The 23,763-nt window shown below is 51.2% G+C and overlaps 1 protein-coding gene across 2 annotated transcripts in view; it reads right to left on the reverse strand.

Annotated features, from left to right (window-relative positions):
* Positions 1-849: 849 nt before the first annotated feature.
* The window catches only part of ZFAND3 (zinc finger AN1-type containing 3), a 329,882-nt gene continuing 306,968 nt past the window's right edge, over positions 850-23,763 (reverse strand). For both annotated transcript variants that reach the window (XM_075555169.1, XM_075555168.1), the window contains one exon: positions 850-1,238. In XM_075555169.1, coding sequence (XP_075411284.1) covers positions 1,084-1,238 — 155 coding nt within the window. In that variant the 3' untranslated portion in view covers positions 850-1,083. The remainder of the gene's footprint in view (positions 1,239-23,763) is intronic.

The raw sequence follows: 23,763 nt of genomic DNA on the forward strand, positions 1-23,763 counted from the left end.
CACTAGTCACTGGCCTGCCTGTGGGCAGATGAGTGTGGGCTCGGGCTGGGGGGCCCCCCAGGGGCCCCCTCTGCCTCATGAGGAGCCCTTCCAACCAGCCTCCATTCTGCAGCTCCTGGACTCCCCTCTGCCACATGCAGGGCGGGGTGCAGGCTGAGAAACTCGCCCCCACCCCCCAAACCTGCCTAGTGAGAATGGGCAGGGCTGCCCGGCTGCCCAGTCACTCAGATGGCCTGGAGGGTAGAGGCGAGGACCAGGTGGCCAGGTGTGGCCAAAAAGTGTCTCCAACCTCTCCAACGCAGCCGGCTGCTGGCCAGAAAGCGTCTCCAACCTCGTGCTGTGCGGGCCAGGGCGGGGCCCCGCCATCAGCTTTACTTATGGGAGCAGAGGCCAGAGCCTGGCCCTCGGATCCCCATGTCGAGGTGTCTCTCTCGTGGACTAGTCTTGAGTGGAGCCAATTTCCAACGTGAGGTTATTGTTTCTCCTCTCGTGTAATGAGAGAAGTTTTCATAGTAAGTCAGGTAAAAAAATGACCCTAAGAATCTGCCGCCCTCCCCCCCCCCACCTACCCTACCCCCCCCCCCAGCCCTGTGAAGAGAGGCCTCCCCCAGCCCAGCCACGTGGCCCTGCCCGGCCCCCGGGGGCCAAGGATAAGCAAAGAGGCGAAAGGCTGAACATGAAACCGTTTCTGGCAGAGCCGTGCGCGTCCTGGGAACTTGACCACCAGCGTCCACTCCTCCTTACCTCAGTCTCCACCTCCAACACTTTCCGCTTAAGGCTTTTTATGTTTGACTCCAGCAGTGACAGGTATGTGTTGTTTTAAATCCACTAGCCATGCTCAAAAAAAAATATTCTTCATGTTTTAATTTTATACAATGGCTAGCAGGCACCTTAGTAACCAGCCAGAAATCAATTTCAACCACCATCACCCCCTAAACTACAGTACCAGGATGGCTGGCTAAACAAAGGGACAGGCTGGCTGCAGTCTGACACGTGCCCGTACAAGGTGTCTGGCTGACTTTGTCCTAAATAAGGCTAACATTAGTGAACTAAGAACAGCGTCGCGTCAGGCCGCGCCGGCCTTCAGGAGCACCCCTCCCCGATGCGCTGGCAGGAGCGCCCCACTTTCCGGTCCAGTTTCACCATTTTCATGATGGCTTCCTCTCGGCCGCGGCCCATGTGGTCGAACGTGCAGTCGTGCTGCTCGGGGAGGCGGTGTAACATGCAGAACACGTAACCTGCGGAGGCGGGGCAAGCAGAGGGACGCACGTTAGCGCCTCGCTGCATGTCGCTGCGTGAGCCTGGCACCCCCCCACCCCCCAGCGGCTGCTCTCTCCTGGGCGCCCCCCTTCCCGCCCACACGGCCTTGGCCAGGGCACAGTTCTGAGTCTCCGCTCCATGGACGGGGTGGGGCCCGGGGCTGCCAGCTCAGCACGCCCCCGCTTGGGCCAACGGTAATATCCCGACAGGACGCACCAGCAGAGAAATGATCATGAGTTAGTTCAATTACATTCCGCCTCCTGGCTTCCAGGCAGCGAGGGGTGGGGACAGTGATCAAGGCGCGGTCCACAGCGAGTGGGGCTCCGGGAGGGTAAGGGGTTATGGTTATTTCAAGTGCTGGCCAAGGGCCCACGTAAGCAAGAGGAGGGGATGGAAACAGTGGATTTTTTCGGAGGAGTCTGGGCCTCTTAAGTTCACTGGGGGTGGGGGTTCAGAGGCAAGGGCTGCGCACTCGGACCGCACGCGGACCGCCCACGTGGCTGGTCCTCCAGGAGTGGAGATCTGTGGGGTGGAGGCAGGAAGCGGGGACCTGCTCACAACTGAGACTCTCTTTCAGGAGGCAGACACTGGGCTCCCCATACCTTTTCCTTCCATCACAGCTGCACGAGGGCACACCTCCAGGCCCCAGATCAGCCCACCCCATCCTTCATTGAGCCTGCCCGTGTGCACCTGCAGAGCTCAGGGAAGGCCTGCACAGCAGCCCTGCTAGGGCAATGCTCCTCAGGCCCAGAGATGGAGGGTACCTCCAGGGGACGGCCAGGCTCAGGCAGCCAGTACTGTCAATAGTCCTCCATCTTAAGAGGACCATCACTCCAACTATTCCACAGCCTGCAGGGGAGATCGAGGCCTGACACCCACAGCCCGGCTCTGAGGCTGTGCTGTGAGAGCCATGCGCACAGGCTGGGAGGACGTGCGGGGGTCTGGGGCCCCTGTGTGACCAGGTTGAGCCTGGACCATCCGTTTTGTAAGAAAACAATTATTAACTGCTTCCCAGGGAGAGCACAGCAATCTGTTTGCCTCTAAATTGGGATTGGGTTTAAGGAAAAGAACAGAGATGAAATTTTTGTCTCCCGAGAAGCCAAGCTCCCACTTGGTCCAAAGTAAAGTTAAGATTAATGAGCTCCTGTGCTATATTTACTGATAAGTTCATTACTCGAAGATATTGGACACCAGTTGTCTTGCTCCTACAGGATTTCACGGCTGAAGCGTGGATGGCCTCAATATGCCCCCTCCCTCTAACAAGCAGAGCCCCCTCTCAGAGCAAAGCCTACCTGGCGGGGGAACCTCCTTGCCAGGAAGGGGCTGGGGCACCAGCAGACGATGCACCATTCACTCCCACCGTGTTCTGTGCTTCAGTCTAAGAGGGTATGGGGGAGCCCTGCCGCCCCACCCCTTTCCCTGAGACGCGTTGGAAGGAAAGGTCCAGATTCTCCCCTCTCCTCCGGATGAGTGGTCTAGCGGAATGCAGCAGCAGTCCATGGATCACCACTGGAACTAGTTAGCAGGCAGGGCTCAGCTCCCACCCCGCTCACCAACATCCGCTCCAGCCACACCGAGGGCTAGCTAGCCAGCCAACCCCAAACGCCTCTCCCTCTCAGGCTCTGTCAAACACACCGGGCACCCGGCTTGCTGTCTGGAGGATGCACTTGTCCAGCTAGATCGGGAGCAGGAGGGCAACACTCAGAAGCGATAGTATTCTGGCTTTCTGGGGCCGGTGAAAGTCTGGGGGATTCTGGATGGCTAAGTCCCCAAGCTGCTGCACAGAGGTCATCAGACGGCATAAATTAAGCTCAATCCCCTCTCCTGTCAGGACCCCTCACCATGAGGACGTCATATGCTGGATCATGTCCCAAATGCTGAGTGCGTATCATGCACTGGCAGTAGCCAATGGCTCAGTGCATTTCCCTGCCAGCAACCAGGAGACTGGAGATGGTGGTCGGAATGACTGGTGCCCACACAGGGGCTTCCAAATACCATGGGCAAGTGCCGTGGACTCTCAATGACCCAGACTAAATTCTAGAGGCCAAGCTAGGAATGGAGAGAGTTCGGCCTCTTTCAAGAAGGGGAGGTATCTCAATTTCAGTGATGTGCACAAGGGGATTTACAGGCTTGGGGTGTTGACCATGTCAGCCTCCACACTGCCCTGCTGTGGTCATCAGACATCAATGGGGACTATGTGGAGAGGGCCCAACAAGGACCTTCTCGCTGGAGCTCGTCACTCAGGGCGTCAGGCAATCCGGGTCCTCCTGATGCAGACTTTCATATGAAAACTGAGCTCACTCCCAGAGCTCCTCTGGCCGTCACTTAGCTTTTAAAACAAGCTTAAAAGGCTCTTGCCCACCCCACCTACACATACCCTCCACCCGCCGCCCACATAGCATTTTGTGGGGGCATGGCGGGATACTGGGGAGAAGAAGATGCGGACCCATACACCACATGAAACCACCTGCAGCTCAAGTGTTAGCGACTTGGTCTGTCTGTAGAAAGGTGGTCCCGGAGCCCAGGAAGCACTGGTCCAGGAGGGAAACAGACTTCCCCTCGGGTTGCCCGAGTTGTTTTGTATATCTGTACAAAACATTCTAGAACTGGGGGGTATTTTCCTGCTTGCTGGCCCTGAAGAGCAATGTAGGATGAGCCCTGGATTGGGGGAGGGTGTCACACTGCAGCTGTGTAAGCATTTCACCGCGTGACCCGTCTCCCCATACTTGCTAGAAGGGAGCCTCTCCCCACCCCCCATCCCGTAGGCAGGCTGGGGGGGTCCGCAGAGAGCCTCTAGAAGGTACCTCACCTCACCCCCCACCCCAGTATGAGAGGGCCTTTTTCTTTAGAGGCGGGGGAGGGGATTGTGAACCGGGGGGGAAGACGCCCGCCCAGATGGTTGACCCACTGAGGCTGCCCCGCTAGGGCCCTGGTCAGGCCTGTGGACAGCAGGGACGAGGGAGCTGTGACTTCCCAGGCTCTGTCATGCTAGAGACCTGGTCATCAGAAGCAAAACCTTCACCCGTGACTACGGGAGCCTCCACCCGCCCACCCAGAATTCCCTGGGATGTGAACGCACTGGGCAGCATTTGGGTGGGCTCGCTGTGGAGGGCTGGTTGTGAGCCTCAGACCTGCTGTCTGTGCACCCCTCTCCTGCCGGCACACAGTCACGTGCCCCCGCACCACTTGAGCTTTATGATGCCCACCACCACTGGAGCCTGAAACAAGGTCCCAGCAGACAACAGGGCTGCAGGCACATCCTGCCAGGACACAGAAAGGCCTGGCACACAGCTTTCTACCCTACTCCCTAGGTGGGCACAGAAATCTGAGCTGACCCTCATCCGTGCTCACACGGAGGGCTGTGGGACTGAGATGGCAATCTGCACAAATGCATCACACCATGACATCGTTCCCATACCTGGCACTAATACAAATGCTATCAAAGCTCGACAGTATTTCCAGACACAGCCTTCTGCCGCCTCCACTGCGCCCCACCCCCACCCCAAGGCTGGGTGGTGCACACAGACTCTGTGGGAAGCAGGGAAAGCAGGGGGCTGTAGAGCAGAGAGAAGGATGCAGTCTCCCTTGGCTGAGCCTGGCCCTCACCCCATCTACGCTCTGGACCACAGAATTTCTCGAGGGGAGAAAGTGATGTACATGCCAGGCACCCAGGACAGAAATGTTCCTTGTCAGCTTTATCTGGGAGCAAGAGGCACCACTTAGTCTCCCAAACTGGGCAGCTCTGGACCCTTTGGGACGTTAAACAAACATTTTCTTGCAGGTCCCCCCACTTGAAGGTTCCCCCAAAGAGGTCCTGTTATTAAAGTTACAGGCTTCTGTATCAAGCTGGGTCATAGCACAGCTGCCTGGCTGTTTAAACCGCACTTGCAAGAAATGTCTTACATGTTCTTGCTCATTTGAATTTCAAATCGTCAAAGGTTCAGCAGAACTGACAAGCAGTGGGGACTAAGGCACTGTGAAAAGTACCCGCTAATGTGCAGCCTGCGGGGCAGTATACAGCACATGCACACACACCCACACCACACCCCTGCCCCTGCACACCTGGCCAGGTGAGAAGGCCCAGGCAGTATGTCACTCCAAGTATGTCAACCAGCAGAGGGGCCTACAGACCGGCATACAGTCCAGGAAGCAGGGCTCTCCCGAGACCTCCCCAATGCTATTGAGAAAACCTCAGGTAACCACCCCTGCCCCCCAACAGCAACCTGTCAACAGGCACCATCTGATGTCTACAATGTCTACTGAACAAAGAAGGGGGAAACCTCCCTGACCCCTGAGTCGTAAACAACCAGGCACCCCATTCTAAGCAAACACCTCTATTCTCCAGCAAGGTAAAGCGTAGGCCACTCGCCACCTCCCAGCTCCTCCACGAGTGCGTGCTGGGAACAGCAGGTGGGAGCGGGAAGACCTGCGGACAGCTTTAGCCATTTATACTCCCCCAGCAGCAATCCCTGGATTACACGTATCCGCTGACCCAGTGCCCAAGGCGGAATTTGTAGCACAAAAATGTATTAAAGGATCTTAATGCATTTTATTTCAGCAGGCCCATGGTACAGGCAAAGCAGCTGCAGGTGTGGCGGGAATGGAACAGGCCTGCTTAACATGCTCCTCCAGCCCTAGCTTTGCATGGCGGACAGAAGATCAGTGTGTGCCCTGAGGCAGGCCGCGAGCCCCTGCCGGGGGTCCAGGCGACTCACAGGGCTGGCCTTCTACGTTTTCAAAGGGAAGGAGGGTCTACAATTTAGAAAAGCCCAGTTTTACTCAGCCTTCATGGAAACCACAGGACCATACAAGTCTACAGCAGGCACAATCAGCTGCTCTCCCAAAAATCAATGGGAACATCCAGTAGATACAAGCTCAGCGTTGGAACAAGAGCGGCGTGTAAACAGCCCTACGGTCCTGCGCACTGCCCGCCGGTGCCACTCCAGTTTACTGACAGCAGTTGGCAGGGAGGGGAAGTGAAACGGTGCCACGGTGCAGCTTCATGAAGCTCCTGCTGCAGGTGGTCGTGAAGGCGGAGCCCTGCGCCACTGCCTCACTGCCTCTCCAGAAGGCCTGGGCCTGTAAAATCCCTCTCCTGTGGGCATGCGTGCCCTGCCCGGCGACGCCGCTCGCCATCACCCACCTCGAGTACCTCTCACTTCCTTAGAGAGAAACCCACTTCCCATGAGAAACCCACTTCCTTAACCGTGTGGGGTGGTCAGCTATGTGGTCCAGCTGCTGGCTCACCTGCTGGGAGGCTATTTTCTCCAGAGATGGACATCTATTTAAAAACGAAGGGAAACGGCCAGAGGCAGGCTTAGCTCTTTCAAACATCTCCTTTCAGTAGCTGAAAAAGCAGGAGGTATTAACCACTTGGTACTTGAGGCCGTTTCCTTTGCTCACAAAACCTGTGCACATGCGCCCTCCTGGCCCTGCCCTCACCCTCACCCACGTGGGGCTGAGGCGCACAGAGCGGAATGGCAGGACACTTGGCTTTGCTGAGCAGCCTTACTCCCCCTGCAGCAGGCTCCTGGTTTGCTGGGTTCTCTCCTTGAGCGTTTCCTTGTCCTTTTAAACATCATCCTCTCACAAAAGTCACAGCCATCGAGTTGACTACAGGGCAGGGTGAACTGCTCCTTCAGTTTCCCAGACAGTAACTCTTGCCAGGAGTACAGTCACACTGTCCTCCAAGGAGCCACTGGTGCTTTTGAACTGCGAGCCTTGTGGTTATCAGCCCAACCCATAGCTACTACAGCACCAGGGCGATCCAAAGCTGCAGGGGAGGCAAGGGGAGGTGAGGGGTCACACCCCCAGAGGTCTCACATGGGGCCCATGGGCCGGCTGTGCTGCTGCGCTTTGGGGACTAGGCCTGTCTTCAGTCATCCCTGCAGGCTTAGAGCCAGCCAGTTTATCCAAGGGCCACACGGCCCAAGTGGCAGTGCAGTCACGGGACAGCAGGCTAAGTGCCACATCTTACTCCACTTGGCCCGTTCTCGCTGCTAGTCCACGGATGAGCCAGGAAAGGCCTGGCTCTCTCCATCACCCACCGATGGCTCTGTTCCATCCCTGCTACCAGGGCAAGTCTTTCCATGGGAGAACCAGGTTTTCCCCCAAGACCATCCACTGACAAGTGTGTGCTCTGGGGCCCACTATGGGTTCAAATTCCAGCGTGCTGCTTCACAACTGTGTGACTACTCCGCCTTCCCAAGCCTCTGGTGTCTCGCCAGACACTGTAGAGAGGATGCACGTGATGCACTTGGCATGTGCCTGGAGAAGGCTGGCTGTCCCAGGTACGGCCGGCCCTCTCACCCCACTCAGGACAAGCACACAGGCGCCAGGGCTGTGACCCCATCTTGGCTCAGCCATGACGGCTCCCTACCCTGCTGTTTTTCTGCTCCACCCCTGCCCTCCAGCAATGCACAAACCCCCGTCCCCTGAGAAGTGGCTGCTAACAAAGGAAAATGAACACGGCATTGCTCCTTCCTCACACCCCGTGCTGTACACGTTTCCGCTCCCCGCAAGCTGTGTGTGCGGACTACTAATGCACGCAGGTGAGGAGCGCAGTCAGAGCTGCTGGCAAGGCGAAGACTACACGGGCCCACCAGGCCTTGGGGACGATGGTCCCAATTAGAGCCAGCCCCACTGTGAGACATGACGCTCCTCACTGACCCATGACCCTGGAGGGGACAACACTGAAGACACAGTGTGGGAATTGCGCCCGGTCTGATCCTGCCACACTGAGGCAAGACACTAAGGGGGTGCAACAGAATAGCAAGGGAATGGAGCAGCAAGGTCCCCAGGGAATGCTGAAGGTGGACTTTGGGGCGAGGGCGCGGTGCCCCAACAGACTGAACTGGAAAACACTCCTCAAGGCCAACAATCCTTGAATTAACTACAAGCTTTTCTTTCTTGTTGTGTTTTATTTTGGGTTTTTTGGTCATTGGTTTGTTGTTGTTTTGTTGTATATTGTTACTTGGTCTTGCTCTGTCTTGCTTTTGTGCATGTTTTTATCTCTGTAGGTCTGTCTAAACAAGAGAGGCTGGATGAACAATCTGGAAGAGAAAACAACTGGACAGACAGTTCTGGGGGGACATGGGAGAGGGGGAGAGGAAGTGGTACTAACAAACCCAGGGTCAAGGGAACAACAAATGATCCAAATTGGTGGTAAGGAGGGTGTGGGAGGCCTGGTAGGGCATGATTAAGGGTAATGTAACTAAGAGGAATTGCTGAAACCCTGGTGGGGACTGAGCATGAGAGTGGGACAGGAGGAAGGTCAAGGGAAATAGAGGAAAGAGCTGGGAGGCAAAGGGCATTTATAGAGGTCTAGACAAAGACATGTACACATGAAAATATATTTATGTATGAAGATGAGGAAATAGATCTATATGCATATATTTATAAGTTTAGTATTAAGGTAGCAGAAGGACATTGGACCTCCATTCAAGTACTCCCTCAATGCAAGAATACTTTCTTCTATTAAATTGGCATTCTATGATGCTCACCTTCCAGACACAACCGCTACAGATAAAACGGGTGCATAAGCAAATGTGGTGAAGATAGCTGATGGTGCCCGGCTATCAAAAGAGATAGCGTCTGGGGTCTTAAAGGCTTGAAGGTAAACAAGCAGCCATCTAGCTGAGAAGCAACAAAGCCCACATGGAAGAAGCACACCAGCCTGTGTGATCACGAGGTGTCAAAGAAATCAGGTATCAGAACAAAAAATTTTACTATAGTGAATGAGGGGTATGTGGAATGGAGACCCAAAGCCCATTTGTAGGCCATTGAACATCCCCTGGCAGAGGGGACTCTGGGAGGAGACAAGCCAGTCAGGGTGTAAGGTAGCAACGATGAAAAATACAACTTTCCTCTAGCTCCTAAATGTTTCCTCTCTCCCCCCTCCACTATCATGATCCGAATTCTCCCTTGCAAGTCTGGATAGACCAGAGGATGTACACTAGTCCAGATAGGATCTGGAGGCACAGGGAATCCAGGGTGGATGATCCCTTCAGGACCAGTGGTGTGTGTGGCGATACTGGGAGGGTAGAGGGAGAGTGGGTGGAAAGGGTGAATCGATTACAAGGATCTACATGTGACCTCCTCCCTGGGGGACGGACAAGAGAAAAGTGGGTGAAGGGAGATGTCGGACAGAGCAAGATATGACAAAATAATAATTTATAAATTATCAAGGATTCATGAGGGAGGGGTGAACTGGGAGGGAGGGGAAAAATGAGGACCTGATCAGCCAGGGGCTTAAGTGGAGAGCAAATGTTTTGAGAATGACGAGGGCAACGAATGTACAAATGTGCTTTACACAATTGATGTATGTATGGATTATGATAAGACTGTACGAGCCTCTAATAAAACAATTAAAAATGATGATGATGGCAAAAACAAAAAGAAGAAGACTATACACGGCAGGCTGGACCATGTGCAGCGCTTAGGGAAATCGTGAAAGGGACACGGAAACTTTACAAGGGCAGCAGAGAGCCCTCCCTTCCTGCTCCTGGCAGGCAGGTGTGCAGGCACGGCAGAGACCGATGCTGGGCAGAGACCGATGCTGGTCTCTCCCAGGTAGACAGGCAGTTGCGCGCGCGCGCACGCGCGTGCACACACACACACACAGAGTTTCCATGTTTGCTCACATCCTGTCCATGTCTCTAGTCTACTCCTCCAGACAGCAGGACTGGAGCAGGAGGACGGCCTGAGCTGTGGGCATGACGCAAACCATCCTGTGCCCACCGCACTGGGTGCTTCCCTTACCTGCTTCTTTAAAGAACAAAAAACCTCCATCAGATTATTTTCACTCCAATACTCTAAAAGTTCCTTTGAGAAGCTTAAGAGACAAGCATGCTTTCCTCAATATTTACAGAGCCTGAGTTTCAAAGTCACAAGTCCACAACTTCTGCTGTCAGTGTGCCATGCATGTGTGTGGGTGTGTCAGGACGGGGCGGGGTAGGGGTGGGCAGAGGAGCTAGCTCCTTGGCTTTCTGTGCCTAAGGGTGATGTCAGCATCATGACCCTTGAAGAGACACAGGCATACTCAGTGGCAGAAGAATGTTTGCTACAGACAAGAGTTCAAATTGGAAGGCAATTCAGACTATTCTGTAGTCCCGTCCCGTCCCGTCCCCCCCCCCGCACCCCAGTAGTCTGTAGCTTCCTGTCAGGATGGACAGGAGTCGGCCCTTTACTCCACTCTGTTTCATTTGGGAGATTTGGGGGTGGGGCAGACCTGAGGAATTTACCAAATGGTTAGTTTGGGTATCAAGAACACTCCATGAACGGGGCTTGAACATTATTACACACCCATATGAGTCTCATTTACAAGCATCCAGAGGAGCTCACCACACGTGTGGACAGAGTGACGCCTGTCGCCTATCTGGTAGTTCCTCACTAAAGGCAACCTGGTGATGCAGTGGTTAAAGCACTCCGCTGCTGGTCCCAACGCTGGCAGTTTGAACCCGCCAGTTGCAACAAGGGAGAGCTTGGCAGTGTGCTTCCATAAAGATCCCAGCCTTGGATGCCCTGGGGGCACTTCGACTGCCCTCGAGGTCGCTGGGAGTTCGTGGGGCTGCTCTTCCCTTTCCACGTCTGCGGCCTCCACTAGCCCAGGACAGGAGCACTGTGTGCAGAGGGGCCACCCAGCGGGACTCCACCTTCCCTTGAATGACTTCCCGTGATCACAATAAACCCCCCACCTGCCCTTGGCATGCCTTACTGCCCCCCTGTGACCTCACTTACTCACATGGGGGCCCTGGCTTGCGGGAGAGGAGACCTTCCCAGGGTGCAGACTAGCGCCCCCCACCCCTCGGACTTTTCCTTTACAGCAGCCGTCCCAGTTTTAATGACAGGGGCATTTGTGCACTTCATTTAACCACTTACTCTCCCCAATTAGGCCTCATGAAGGAAGGGACCATGTTTCTGTCTCACTTCACGCCTCCTGGGCCTGTGACAGAGGTTGATTCACAGCAAGCAGGCACTCAAACATTCTGGCTGAGTGAGTGAACACGAGGTTAGTTACAGACATACAGTATTCCCTGTCCCTGGGGGACCAAGGAAAGGCCAATCAAGAGGAGTCCAAGTGGCCAAATCTGACACCCTCACTCTAACCTACTGGCACATCTGTCCCCTCCTTTCTTGAGTGCCTTTCCTGAGTCCCCTTTTCTTCTGCGATGTCACTGTGGGCTTTCTCCCTCCCCGCCGTGCGGCCCCTGGACACAGCCATGCGTTTTCTCCGTTCCTGGTTCCTCGTTAGGGAGTCTCATCTGGACCCACGGCTTTAAGTAGAATCTAAATGACGATGCCTCTTGAATTCATATTTCCACCTGCAAATTCTTCCCCTAAGCTCCAGACTCCTATTTCCAGCTGCCTACTTGACACCTCCACTTGATTGGCAAAGATGTTCAAAACAGAACTCTTCACCCCCCTGCCCGTTCGTTCGCCTCCTTATCGCCCAGCCTCGGTCAAGGGCACCACACCCGCCTACTACTTGTTCTCCACTCCTCTTTCCTCCACTCTGCAAATGGACTGCATCAGGGGTGCCCTTGGATTCACTTCTATGCCGTGTGTGGCTCTCACTGCTCCTCTCTGTGGCTGGAGCGCCCACCTCACACGCTGGCAGGACAGAAGACAGGTCACGTGGCGGGAAGGCATCGAGGAACGCCCCTGGACTTGCTCTGTTCTTGCCCTCCACTCCCAACTCCCCCTCCACAGCAGTTGGAAAGCTTGCAGGGTGGAGTGGGGCAGGGTGTGGGTGACTAACCTGAGGATCCCTCCATGATACACACAGTTCCCATGCCTGGCTGTTCACAGAAAAGCTGGCGGGTCAAGTCCACCACAAAAGGCACCACAGAGGAAAGGCCTGGCCACCCTTTGAGATGCACTTGTTCCTCTGTGCACAGGCAATGCAGGAAAACGGGAACGATGCAATGGCATGCAGTCAGCCTCCCACCGCCTGTGGCTGGGTCGTCTAGAGAACCTATGCACACACAGTGCTACTGCTTCTCACACGGGGTTACTTTAGAAATGAAAATCAGGTCATGTCACCCCTTTGCTGAAAACCCTCCAATCCCTTACAACTACTCCTCGAACATCATCCAAGGCCCACAAGCCCACCAGCCTCTCCACGCTGCACTCCTCAGTTACCCTGCCACTAGATGCCCAACGCACAACCAGGGCTCGGATGCTTGCTCTCTCAGGCCAGGCCACCCATCTCAGCCCCACTGCCGCCTCCTCAAAGGCATTCCCATCTTGAAGGTCCCTTTACAGGAGGCCAGGTGTGGGCCTCCTCACCCTCTGACCATGGCACTTCCTATTTATGGCACCCCTCCCCAAGAGAAAGGCCTTGAGGTCAGGGACTCGGTCAGGCTTGCCCCTACTGTTTCTCTAAAATCCAATAAAGGTTAGACTTCATGAACTCTCTCTACCAGTCAATATTTGGCTCATGAAAAACAGAAGAAAATTACTTCTTGAAAGAAAGAATTTCTGATGGTAGTTACTGTCGTGCCTCTCACCCTTGCCCCCTGGCAGGGCCGCCACCATCACACAGACGACTTCCAATTTCTGCCTGAAAAATAATGCAGGAAACACAATCTGAAACTACTCGCCTGCCCTTCAATGTATCCATTGCTTTAGCAGTAGCAGGTCTGCTGCCTAATTATGCTCTTCTACTGTCATGATTAATATCTGCCTTTATCTGCTAAGCTCCCTCTTACAGGTAACAGGGAAACATCCAAGATGACGTTAGATGTTCCCTGCAATGAAAACCTCCAGGCAGCTTATGATCACATATCAGCAGAACACAGCCATCCAGGTCCCGTGTACACCCATGTCCTCGGCCACCCTAGTAATCTGGTCAGTTACTCCAGATCCCAAGGAACAGTAATCCTGAGGGTGAGTCAGCTCAAGGGAAGCACCACATACGTGGTGTGAGGACATGACCATGCACTTAGGTCCTTTCCTTTGGTCTGCACACCCGGAACACTGCTCAAGAGAGCGCAAGTCATCCACGTGTTCATCTCAAGAATGCACAGGGGGCTTTTGGCTGACACGGCCAAGGACATGAGAGCGAGCAGGTGGAGGGCAGAGGCCGGCTCATCTCCCCTGCACAAATGTCTCCTTGACTGAGGCCTGTCTTCCAATGGCCTCTGAACGCCCATCTCCCAGGCTCTGAGCTCAGGAGAGCCCAGTACGTAGCACCTGCTGCCCGAGGTGCTTGTCTCAAGGACCCGGCAGAAGCCAAGGCCAGATGGTGTTGAAGTGGAGCAGGCCTGCCTTTGATCACAAGAGGCGGGGGCGTCTGAGGAAGACAGTTAACACCAGCCAGTGCTGCACCCATGCACCACCCACACCAGGACACTAGCATGTGGCCGGGTCCTCTGATCATGGACAAAGTCCCCAATCCCTTCACTGACCAGTGAGACTCGGCAACCACTAGGTCCCAGAGCCTGACTCTCAACCCCACGGCAGTCAACAGAGACACAGAGCAGCCTCCAGGCATGCGAAGGAAGTGGCAGCACATCTCCACTCCCCCTCTGTCCGTGGCTGAAAGTGTGGCCCTCACATTAATGCTGGTAGCTTCAACACCCTTTGAAGCACTGCTGGTGGGTGCCCCAGGTCCCAGCAGGACCATCACTGGCCTTTCCTACATTTTTAGTTCTTTGCTGCTTTCTCCCCCTTCTCTCCAATGCCGCCTTTTCCCTCAGGGGTGTCGCAGTAAGTGGGATTGCTTTAGCTTCTCATTTGACAGCTCGGGGGTGGGCCATGTCTTGGGGAGCACAGGCACCTCACTTGTCTGTCTGTCCACCCAGCCCGCCGGCGATGTCTCTATTTCCTCTGAGCCCTGTCTAAGCCCGAATGGGGATGGGAAGGACTGAGGTGGAAGGATGAGTGTTTTCCTAGAGGAACCTGCTGGATCCATTATTTCAGGCACTTCTCCAGTGCGTTCGTTACGGGGCTGACTCATCCAAGGCTTGTCAGCTTTCTGCCTCTGAACTGTGCTCCGGTCTGCAGATCTGAGGAACCCTCTCCACTGTGAGGAAAGCGCTACTTCTCAATGCTTGCCTCCAGGCCCTAGGGCTTGCTCCTCTTTAAGTCTCAGGGATGTTCTACCTGCCATATCTTTAAGGATCCTGTCCCAGGACATAGCTCTCTGCCAGTATGGCTTTGAATATGATTCCATGGAATATTAATCCTAAGGTAACAATTCAGCTCAGAATTTGATTGTAAGAATATGAGCATAATCCAAGACCTTTCGTTTGTAAATCTGGCTAAAGACACTGGGCAGCAGCTCTCAAGCACCCTGGCCTTAGACAAGTGTGGGAGGAACTAACAACTCATGGGTGGTCTGGCCCTTTCCAAATCTGTCCTCCCACACCACCCCCCTAATCCCCCCACCCCCCACGCCATGGGCCTGCCTCCAGATGCAAATTCTCTCCTGTTACACAGACTACAGCATCAACACTGACCCCAGGACCTGCCTACTACCCACCATAGTCTACTAGGCTCAGGCTCTCCAGCCAGGGACAAAATCCACTCTAGAGATCTGCATCTCCAGGGCTCGGGTGGAGATGGAAGGGTCTTCAGGTGGTCTTATCAGAACAGTGGTCTGCATTGGTAAGAAGCACTTCCCAGAAGCAGAAACAACCTTCAATGATATTGATCTCTTCAGAGGAAAGGCGCTATAGAAATCTCATCTAATAAATAAAGGATTCAAGCTCCAATGCTGGGCCGTCAGTCTGGCAGGGAAAAGAAGCTATCAGCCTCAAGAAGTCAAAGTATTTATTGGGCATCTGTGCACTATTTATAGAGCTCCGTCCTAGGGAATGAGGTGGAGGAGAGGGGGAAAAAGGAGTCTCCAGACCCTGCCTGTAAAGTCGGCAGGAAAGCAGCTGAAGGACACGAGAAAGCATAGTGAGAAACCAACTGCAAATACAATCAATACAATCTAGCGCCGTGTAATAGATCGGGCGCTGAGGAAAGGTCAACGGCATAAGGTATCCTAGCGGAGGTAGGTTTTCAAGGAATAGGAGAACATGGATTAGCTCTTAGGGGAAAATGGAGTGTACACAGCCACTGCGCCCCATTTCAATGACCCAGGCAAAGTGGAGACAGTGGTGGCAGGGCTGTAGACCCGGTCCTCCAGAAGCGGCTCGCTGGATGGGCCCGCGCAAGTCCCTGGGAGAGCTCAGGGACACCCGGGCAAGAGGCTCTCATACTGTACCGTCACGTCTTTACTCTGCTGTGCACAGTAAGAACCTGCTTTCATTCCACTCCACACACTCCGCATGGCTCCAGGAGCGAGAAAGGGACGATGCTGGAAAACGAATTCCGAGTTTGAATGGTGAGAGGTCATCAAGGAACAACCGGCAATGACAATCCCAAAAAAGGAAATGAAGAAAATGGTCCTATTTACAGAACCATCGAAGAGAATATACATTTAGCCGGGGAAGTAAAAGTCGTACACACTGAAAACTATAACCATCTCCGAGACGAGTGAAAGAAAACCCAAATAATGGATCGGAAAAGCTAATGTTGTTAGGGGGTCAAGATTACAAACAAAAAAAAAGTGTACAGGGTTCAACACAACCCCTAGATAAATTCCCTTAGTAACCCCACCCCCACCTTTTATTTTTTGCAGAAATGGAAAAAATCCGTCCTTAAATTCATATGGAATTGCAAGGGCCGCCAAACTACCAAAACAACCTTGAAACAGAAGACCTCAGTTATAAGGCTCCTACCTCCCAATTTCTAAACTTACTGGAAAGCCAGAGTCAATTACCAGAAGGCCCGACAATTCTGAAGCACAAAGCAGGATGCCCCACACTTGTTCGTCCCCAAGAATAGTGGGCGGTCATGGTCGTCAAAGCACCTGCTACTGCTTCCCTGAGAGTCCACAAGGAAGCCCCACCAACCTGCAGGCATCTGATCTTCCTTCCGGAAAGATTTCAAAGTCCATTCATTGGGGAAAAAGCAAACTCTAACAACAGAGCTGGGAAAGCAGGATATCCACATGCAGAAAAAGGAATAAGGAATTCAAACCCCACACCAAGCAAAATCCAATTCCAAATGGATCAACGTGAAAATTATTCTATTCCTGGAAGATAACATAGGGTAAAAACTATGGAGAATCAACATTTAGCACAAATTACCCATCAAACAAAACTAAAAATGAACAACAGAAGACAACTTCATAACTTGGACCTCTAAAAACGCACTATTTCTATGGTTATTCACCAAGAAGGTAAAAATAGAACCTGCAGACTAGGGGAGAATCTTTGGTACAGATATATCTGATAAGGGGCTAATCTCTAAAATCATAGAAATTTTAAAACCTTAACAGAAAGATGATCCCATTTAAAAATGAGCACAGGGTATGAAGAGACCTCACCAAAGAGGGCATCCAGACAGTCAACAAATACTCATGTAAAGGTGTTCTGTTCACTAGCCAATAGAAAGAGTCAGATCAAAATCACAATGAGATAGCATCTAATCCCGGCAAAATGACCCCAAAAGCAGAAAACAAGGATGAGACTGGTGAGACTGGGATTCTCATGTGGTGCAGCTCCAAAGCACTGCAAATAGCACTACTTGTGCTCCCACCGCCCCTAGGTGTGCATCCCCGAGCAAGGGCGGCAGGCACAACAGAGGGCGGCATGTCCTCTACTGCCGCTGCTCCAGCTAGGAGCAAACAGGTGGGAGGGAAGCAAGAAGAGACGGGGAAATATGATGACATGCACTTGTAACATGTTAAAAACAAAAAGCAAAAGCTGTAAGGCAGGCCGGCAGGAGTACGTTCACTGCTGTGTTATTCGGAATAGGAAAATGACAGCAACAACCTAAATGTCAACAATGGATGAGTGGATAAACAAACTGACAAACACATACAACACAACTAAAAGGAAGATGAAGCCTGTAACACAAGATGTCACACAGATGGGTCTGGAGGCCATCATGCCGAGTGATGTAAGCTCCTTATAAAAGTGCAACTATTGTACAGCCCCACTATGCCAATGGTCACGACGAGAAAGCAGGATGGGAGGAGAAGCTGGGGATCATTCTGTAGACAGCAGCAGGCACTGGTGACAGGAAAGAGAACCCCAACTCTGAGTGACACAAGCACAACTCGGCCAAGGTCAATGCACCAACAAACACATAAGGAAAGGGGTCAATTTTGGTAAATGCTGTATAACACACACAATTTTCACACAGTTTTACTGGAATTATATCCACGTATCTCACAATTCACTAGTTCCAATCATTACAAGAAGAGAGCATGCAATTTTTCAACAATGGTAAAAAATAACCAAACATTATGCATGTGGTTACATAAATAGATATGGATGCATATGTATGGGAAAGCATATTCAAGCAAATATATGTGCATGTATGGTGCATTTGTAAAAAAAAAGTAAGTACATAAAATAAAACAGCCATACTCACTGCCACTGAGCTGACGCTGACTCACAGGCAGAGCTGAGGTGTAGTGCACGGCGGTTACGGGCTGGGTTTCCAACCACAAGATCAGCAATTTGACACCACCAGCTGCTCTGCATGTGTAAGATGAGCTTTTCTGTTCCCATAAAAACTGCCCCAAAGGGGCAACTCTACTCCATCATATAGGGTCAGAATCTATTTGATAGCAGTGTGTTTGTCTTTTTTTTTCCCCCAATTTGGTATGTTACAAAACAAACAGAGGCATACTAGAGAGGCTGTTTAGATATACCTAGATATCAAGGGGTTACAAGGCTGGGACCACAGTCTTGGGGGACAAGTTAGTTAAGTGCCATCACACAGCTCATGAAATTAACCTTCCATACCCTAACTTGGGGAGTAGCATTTGGGGCCTTAAAAAGCTTGAGACCAAACATCTTGGAACAAAAGAGTGCAGGTAATCAAGGTCTCAGAGAAGCAATGGGTCTGCAGACCAACAGCCCCCATGAGCCACGGGCTTTTCTAAGCAGAAACAAGCAGCACCAAGTGGTGCCTCGTACCCACCACCAACCGAGGGCACACTGGGAGGTCCTAGACAGAATGGGAGAGAAGTGCAAATCTCAACTCCCTATTAAAAGGGTGTGGCCTGCTGGACGGAAGGTGAACCTCTGGACTGGCATCCTAAGAATTGAAGCTATTTCTGCAGATCACCTTTCTGTCAAGCAACAGATTGGCTTAAGAAATAAACCATTTCACTGTGAGTAACCTGCTGCCTTAACCAACGGACAATAAGAGACCAAGACAGCCAATATTTGCCCAAAGGCAAACATGGTAAGGCAAGGAAGCGAAGTGAAGCGAGACCAGTGGGAACTCAAGCACAGAATGGCAATGATGAGCGTGCTGAGACATTGTGCAAGTGGTAAGCAATGTCAGAGAACAATTTAAATGAAAACTTCTAAAGGAGGACCTAATTTGCTGGGTAAGCATTAGCCTAAAACAGAAAACATATGGTACTAACAAAGTTAGACACAGAGACCAATGGAATAGAACAGAGTCCGGCTATAAACCCGTACACCTCTAGACAGCTGACTTTTGACAATGGTGCCAAGCCCATTCCAATGGTACCGAACAGCTGGATTCCTTTCACACTCTCCCCACCCCTGCTCCGCACCCCCAAAGCTGTGGTCTTCCCTTTCAGCATATACTAGATCGACCAGAAATGGAGCAATAGCCTACACAGGAGAACAAAAACTATAAAACTCTCAGAAGGAAACAAAAAATTCCCCAACCTTGATTCCGGCCATGGATTTTTAACATATGACACAAAGAAACATGAGCAAAATCAAAACAGAAAAATTTCATTTCATAAAACTTAATTTTTTGTGTATATGTGCCTCAAAGAACATGATCAAGGATGTGAAATGGTAACTCATAGAATGAGAGAAAATATTCGGCAACCATTTATCTAATAAGGCCTTAACATACAGACAGGACAAAAACACATGGAAAGATGTCCAACACCTTCAGTCGTCCGGGAAAAGCAAATCAACTCTTAGATTGCTATTTTTTAAAGGAAGAGAAAACAACGCCCCCAAACCACAAACAACAAGCGCTGCGGAGAAGGGGGAGGCTGGAAGTGGTTGTGAACGGGGCGGTGGTTCCTCAAAGCTAACCCGAGTCAACAACAGGGATGCGCGGACACCCAGACAGCATCCACCCCAAGCCGAGGGATGACAACCGTCCCGTGTCCACAGGAAACGCAGGAACACAACGTGGCAAACCCACTTTGTAGTTGGATGTCAAGTCGATTCTGACTCAGGACCCGTGCGGCAGAGCAGAGCTGTGCCAGAAGGTTGTCCTGGAGGTAATCTTCACAAGAGCAGACTGCCAGGCCTTTCTCCTGTAGAAATCCTGGGTAGATGTGAACCTCCCCACCTTTCAGTGCGCAGCCAGGTGGGGGATAAGTTGCATGACCAGGGCCAGGGCCTCCTGCAGTGCACCCACACGATGGGATACTACTCAGCCACCCAGGTGACGGACAAAGCCATCACATGGATGAACCTTGATGTGGCACATGCCAGACATAAAGTAACAAATGTTAAATGAGTCCATTTATGTCTACCACCAGAATATGCCAGTCCACTGAGAGAGAAAGTGGACTTCAGGCTACCAGGAACTAGGGGAGAAGGGAACTGGAGTCAGTGCCGAGTGAGCAGATACAGACAGAGCAGACAGAGCAGTGATGGCTGCACCGTGAGTGTAATTAATGCTACCGAACTGTACACTGCTAATGGCGAAAACGGCAAGCTTTATGTTATGCACAGACAGCATCGCTTCAGGGTGCCAATCAACAGACTTAGCTGCCAGCCGACATGCACATTGCCCTTCTTTTCTCAACGGGAGATGACGTTTCTAGTTTTCTCCATTTCCATTATCATTCCAGCTCACCCACATTTTACAAATTCAAGTCTATTCTGATTTCAGTGTTGCCCATGACCGAACCAGGGAGAACCGGTTCAAAGCCCTGGTTCTACTTGGCTAGCGTCATCTCACACTCACTGTTTAGGGAACACCACAGACTTCCTCTGATAACTGCATGGTGCTCCCACAAGCTTCAGACAACAAGATGATGATAGAATTCTGGGAGTGCAATAGATCAAGGCTCAAGCCCCAGGCTCCCTTAGTATTTGAGCCATTTGCCTTCAAAGCTTAAGTTTTCACATCTGTAAAAACAGATGCCCAATTTTGCTCCAAAATGCCCTTTTGTAAGTGTCAAATGGTACACTCCAAGTGCAGGCCTGATACAAACAATGGGTAGTTAATAAGGCAGTTCTTTTTCCTTTACCCAATGGAACACAATTACAATGGTACAAGTTTCACAAATTCATTAAATTGTGTATGCCACTGTATACTTGAGGACTCTGGAAGGCTAGAGTAAGGTTCAGTCCTCATGGCCTGAGAGGAAGGACAGACATGCAGACAGATAATTTCAAAATGTCCTAAGGAGTCTATTAACAGGCACCAAGCATAGACCACAGACGAGGTCTATCGAGCTGTCTTGGAAGGCTGGCACTGTCAGTGAAGGGTTTGCTAGACAAGACATCCAGTTCGTGAGAAGTAGACACAAAACCGGCCCAGACAGCATCCCCATGCCCTGGATCTAGCAATGCCAGTTCTCCATCTCCTGCGGCAGACTTGATGCTAGAAGAACTGGTATGTAAAGAAGCAGGTTTGGATTCACTAGAGGAAGCACCTCATCAGGCTAAGTTGCCCAGCAACAGGAGATGCACTTTCTCTCTGCACTGGAGATGTACACGGTAGCAGGAGGAGCTGCCGGAGAATGCTAATGCGCTCTGCACTGTCAGTTCATGGGGCTGAGCTGGCACCAAACGGATGACTTCTGAGGTTCCTTAAGTGCTTGGATTCTCTATCAAAGAATGACAGGCTTGTGAGACAGGAAAGAACGGCTGATGAAGGTGGTACAGTAAGTCTGTGAGCTGGCAGTCTGCAATGACCTCAAAAGAACCTGCTGAGTCATTGCTTAGATGTAACACAGCTTTATCTAGAAAACACACCCATCTTCAAAGTCATACACGTATCAAATGCTTTTCATTAAAACAAGCAAACAATGCTATCCTATCTAATAGCATCCATGGCTCGCCTGACTTTTTTTTGCTACACCAATCAAACAGCTCCTGGCAAGTCCTTTTGCTACAGGGCAGAAGTGTGCCCCTCCACTGGGGTTTAAGGCTGTGACAGACTGTCAGGTCTTTCTTCTGAAGTACTCTGAGTGGGTCTCAACAGCTAACCTTTCTGTTAGCAATGGCGTGCTTAGCCACCTGAGCCATCCAGAGTCCGTGGTTCCTATGGAGATGGCTCCTCCCTCTGCCAAGTACCCACTGGGAAACTATGAGAATACACATGTACCAGAGCCTCTAGGATTTACATGGGGATTGGCCCCAGACAGTCTCCAACTAATGTGTTGGGCCTGCCCCAAAATGCTGCCCCTAGACAGCTTTCCCTTAGTGGTGATCTGCAAGCTCACCAGAAGTCTGCATTTCTTTGAATGGTGTGTGACTAACTGGGTGCCCACCGTACGCCACACGTGTTAAAGTATGGGAAGGTGGTGAACAACATATCATCGTGCCGGGAGGGGAGGGGGAGAGACCAGTGGGGACCCCCACGTGTTAAAACACTCAGAAGAGGCGTTATCTCCAAGTGAGAGCGAGTTGACTCTAATTGATATAAAACCTCACTGATTAGGGTCCCACTCATTTGAAATCTCTAGGGAGTCTATCTAGTCTTAAAATTGTCTTTGTGTTCCCTGTGGAGAAAAGTCTTACTATTAAGTACACAGAACAGTACAGGCAGAATCAAACTCTTGCTTGACTCCAGAGATTCTGAAGGGCTGAGCTAAGGTGCTCACATGAAGAAACAACCAGAAACAAAATTTTCCACACAATGTGCCTAACACAAATTAATTTTAACTATTCATTTATTCATTAAAGGTCAAGGAAAGAATGTCTTTGGCAAAACTTGAGCAAATGGCGAAAAGGGTTTTTTTAAATATCCTCATATTTTGACTAAATACTAACTACCTTCATATATTTTTACTCCTGTCTAAACTACTGGCATTTTGCTGTGAAGACTCAATCCAAGGGCCCCACATCCTGAGCAAGGTTTTGGAGGCCAAACTGATTGAAAGAAGAGGTTACGGGAATCAGGGGTATTAATTTACAGGAAACCCAAACCAAACACAATGCTGCTGAGCTGTTGCCAATTCATAGCGATCCTACAGGAGAAGGTAGAACTGCCCTGTGGTTTTCTGAGACTGTCTCTCTTTATGGGAAGAGGAAGCTCTGTCTCTCTCTTGTAGAGCGGTGGCAGGTGACCTTGCGGTTCGCAGCCAGTACATCCAAAGGAGACCAGTACCAAAGGGTACTTCAGGATACTTCAGAACAGAGGGGCTAGGTCTGGGGACAACGAAGGGTGAGCAGGAAAGTGTGACCGGAGAGGTATAGTTAGTGAGGCTGAAACCTTTGCCGACAGAGGACTGGGCGAGGAGGTGAGTCGCCAGTCAGAGGGGCCACCAGATAGTCTTCAGAAGTCTTGCGTTTTAGATGAAAGCAATTTAAAATACTAATATTTAGTACATAGGTATGATCTGAGGCAAGCAATCAAACATGCTGGATCTGTTTCCTTATGTATACAATAATGTGGTTGGCCTAAATAATTGTCAAGACTCCTAATCCTAGTGGTATGGATTCTCTATCTACCCACAGACTTCAGAGAAGGTTGTATGGTAAAAGCATTTAAACAAAATGCAGTCTTTCCAAGCATCTCACAGTGTGCTCTCCTTGCATTCTGTCCAACAAGAGTCGCCAGAGCAGCATCTTGGGGTGGCTGCTCTTGGGTCACAGGTGTTCCCTACTACAGGTGGGCAGACACAGTGCATGGCTATGAACACAGAAATAGGTTCCAACTGCAGCAGAAATTAATCCAGGGAGTAGAAAAGCTTTTTAGGACGCAGCATTGTTGACCCTTTGTATGCCAGAGTAAGGCTTTTCAGGGGCTGTATCAGGTGCCCCTGTAAAATGAATGCAAGGTCTTTCTGGAAGAAGGGGTGTGAGGGCATGCCCATGCATCTGTCTCCCTACATCATCAACAAGGAACAAACCAAAGACACCTTAAGAGTCAACTCTGTAAAAATCCTGAAAAGCACACGAAGGGCTGCGTGGACACCATATGCTTAGGGGAGGCTGTTAAGCAGACAGGGCTGTTATTATTGCTTTGAATAATGCAAAAACTCCCAAACCTCAGAAAGGAGAAGACTCTGAGTCTCAGAGCAAATGCATTACAGTACTTAAATGTACTGGTTTGGGGGGGGGGGGGGGGATCACTAGGCACACAAAGAACCAGGAAAAGATGGCCTATTAAAAAATTAAAAGGTGATATAAACCATTTCTATAGAAATACAGGTACCAGAAAGAGAAAAACATTTAATCCAACATTAAATGTGCTCAAAGAACTAAAGGAAAACATGGACCAAAAAACCCAAAGGAAATGCTAGAATGG

This window comes from Tenrec ecaudatus, chromosome 7, assembly GCF_050624435.1.
Source record: "Tenrec ecaudatus isolate mTenEca1 chromosome 7, mTenEca1.hap1, whole genome shotgun sequence".
Lineage (NCBI taxonomy): Eukaryota > Metazoa > Chordata > Mammalia > Afrosoricida > Tenrecidae > Tenrec > Tenrec ecaudatus.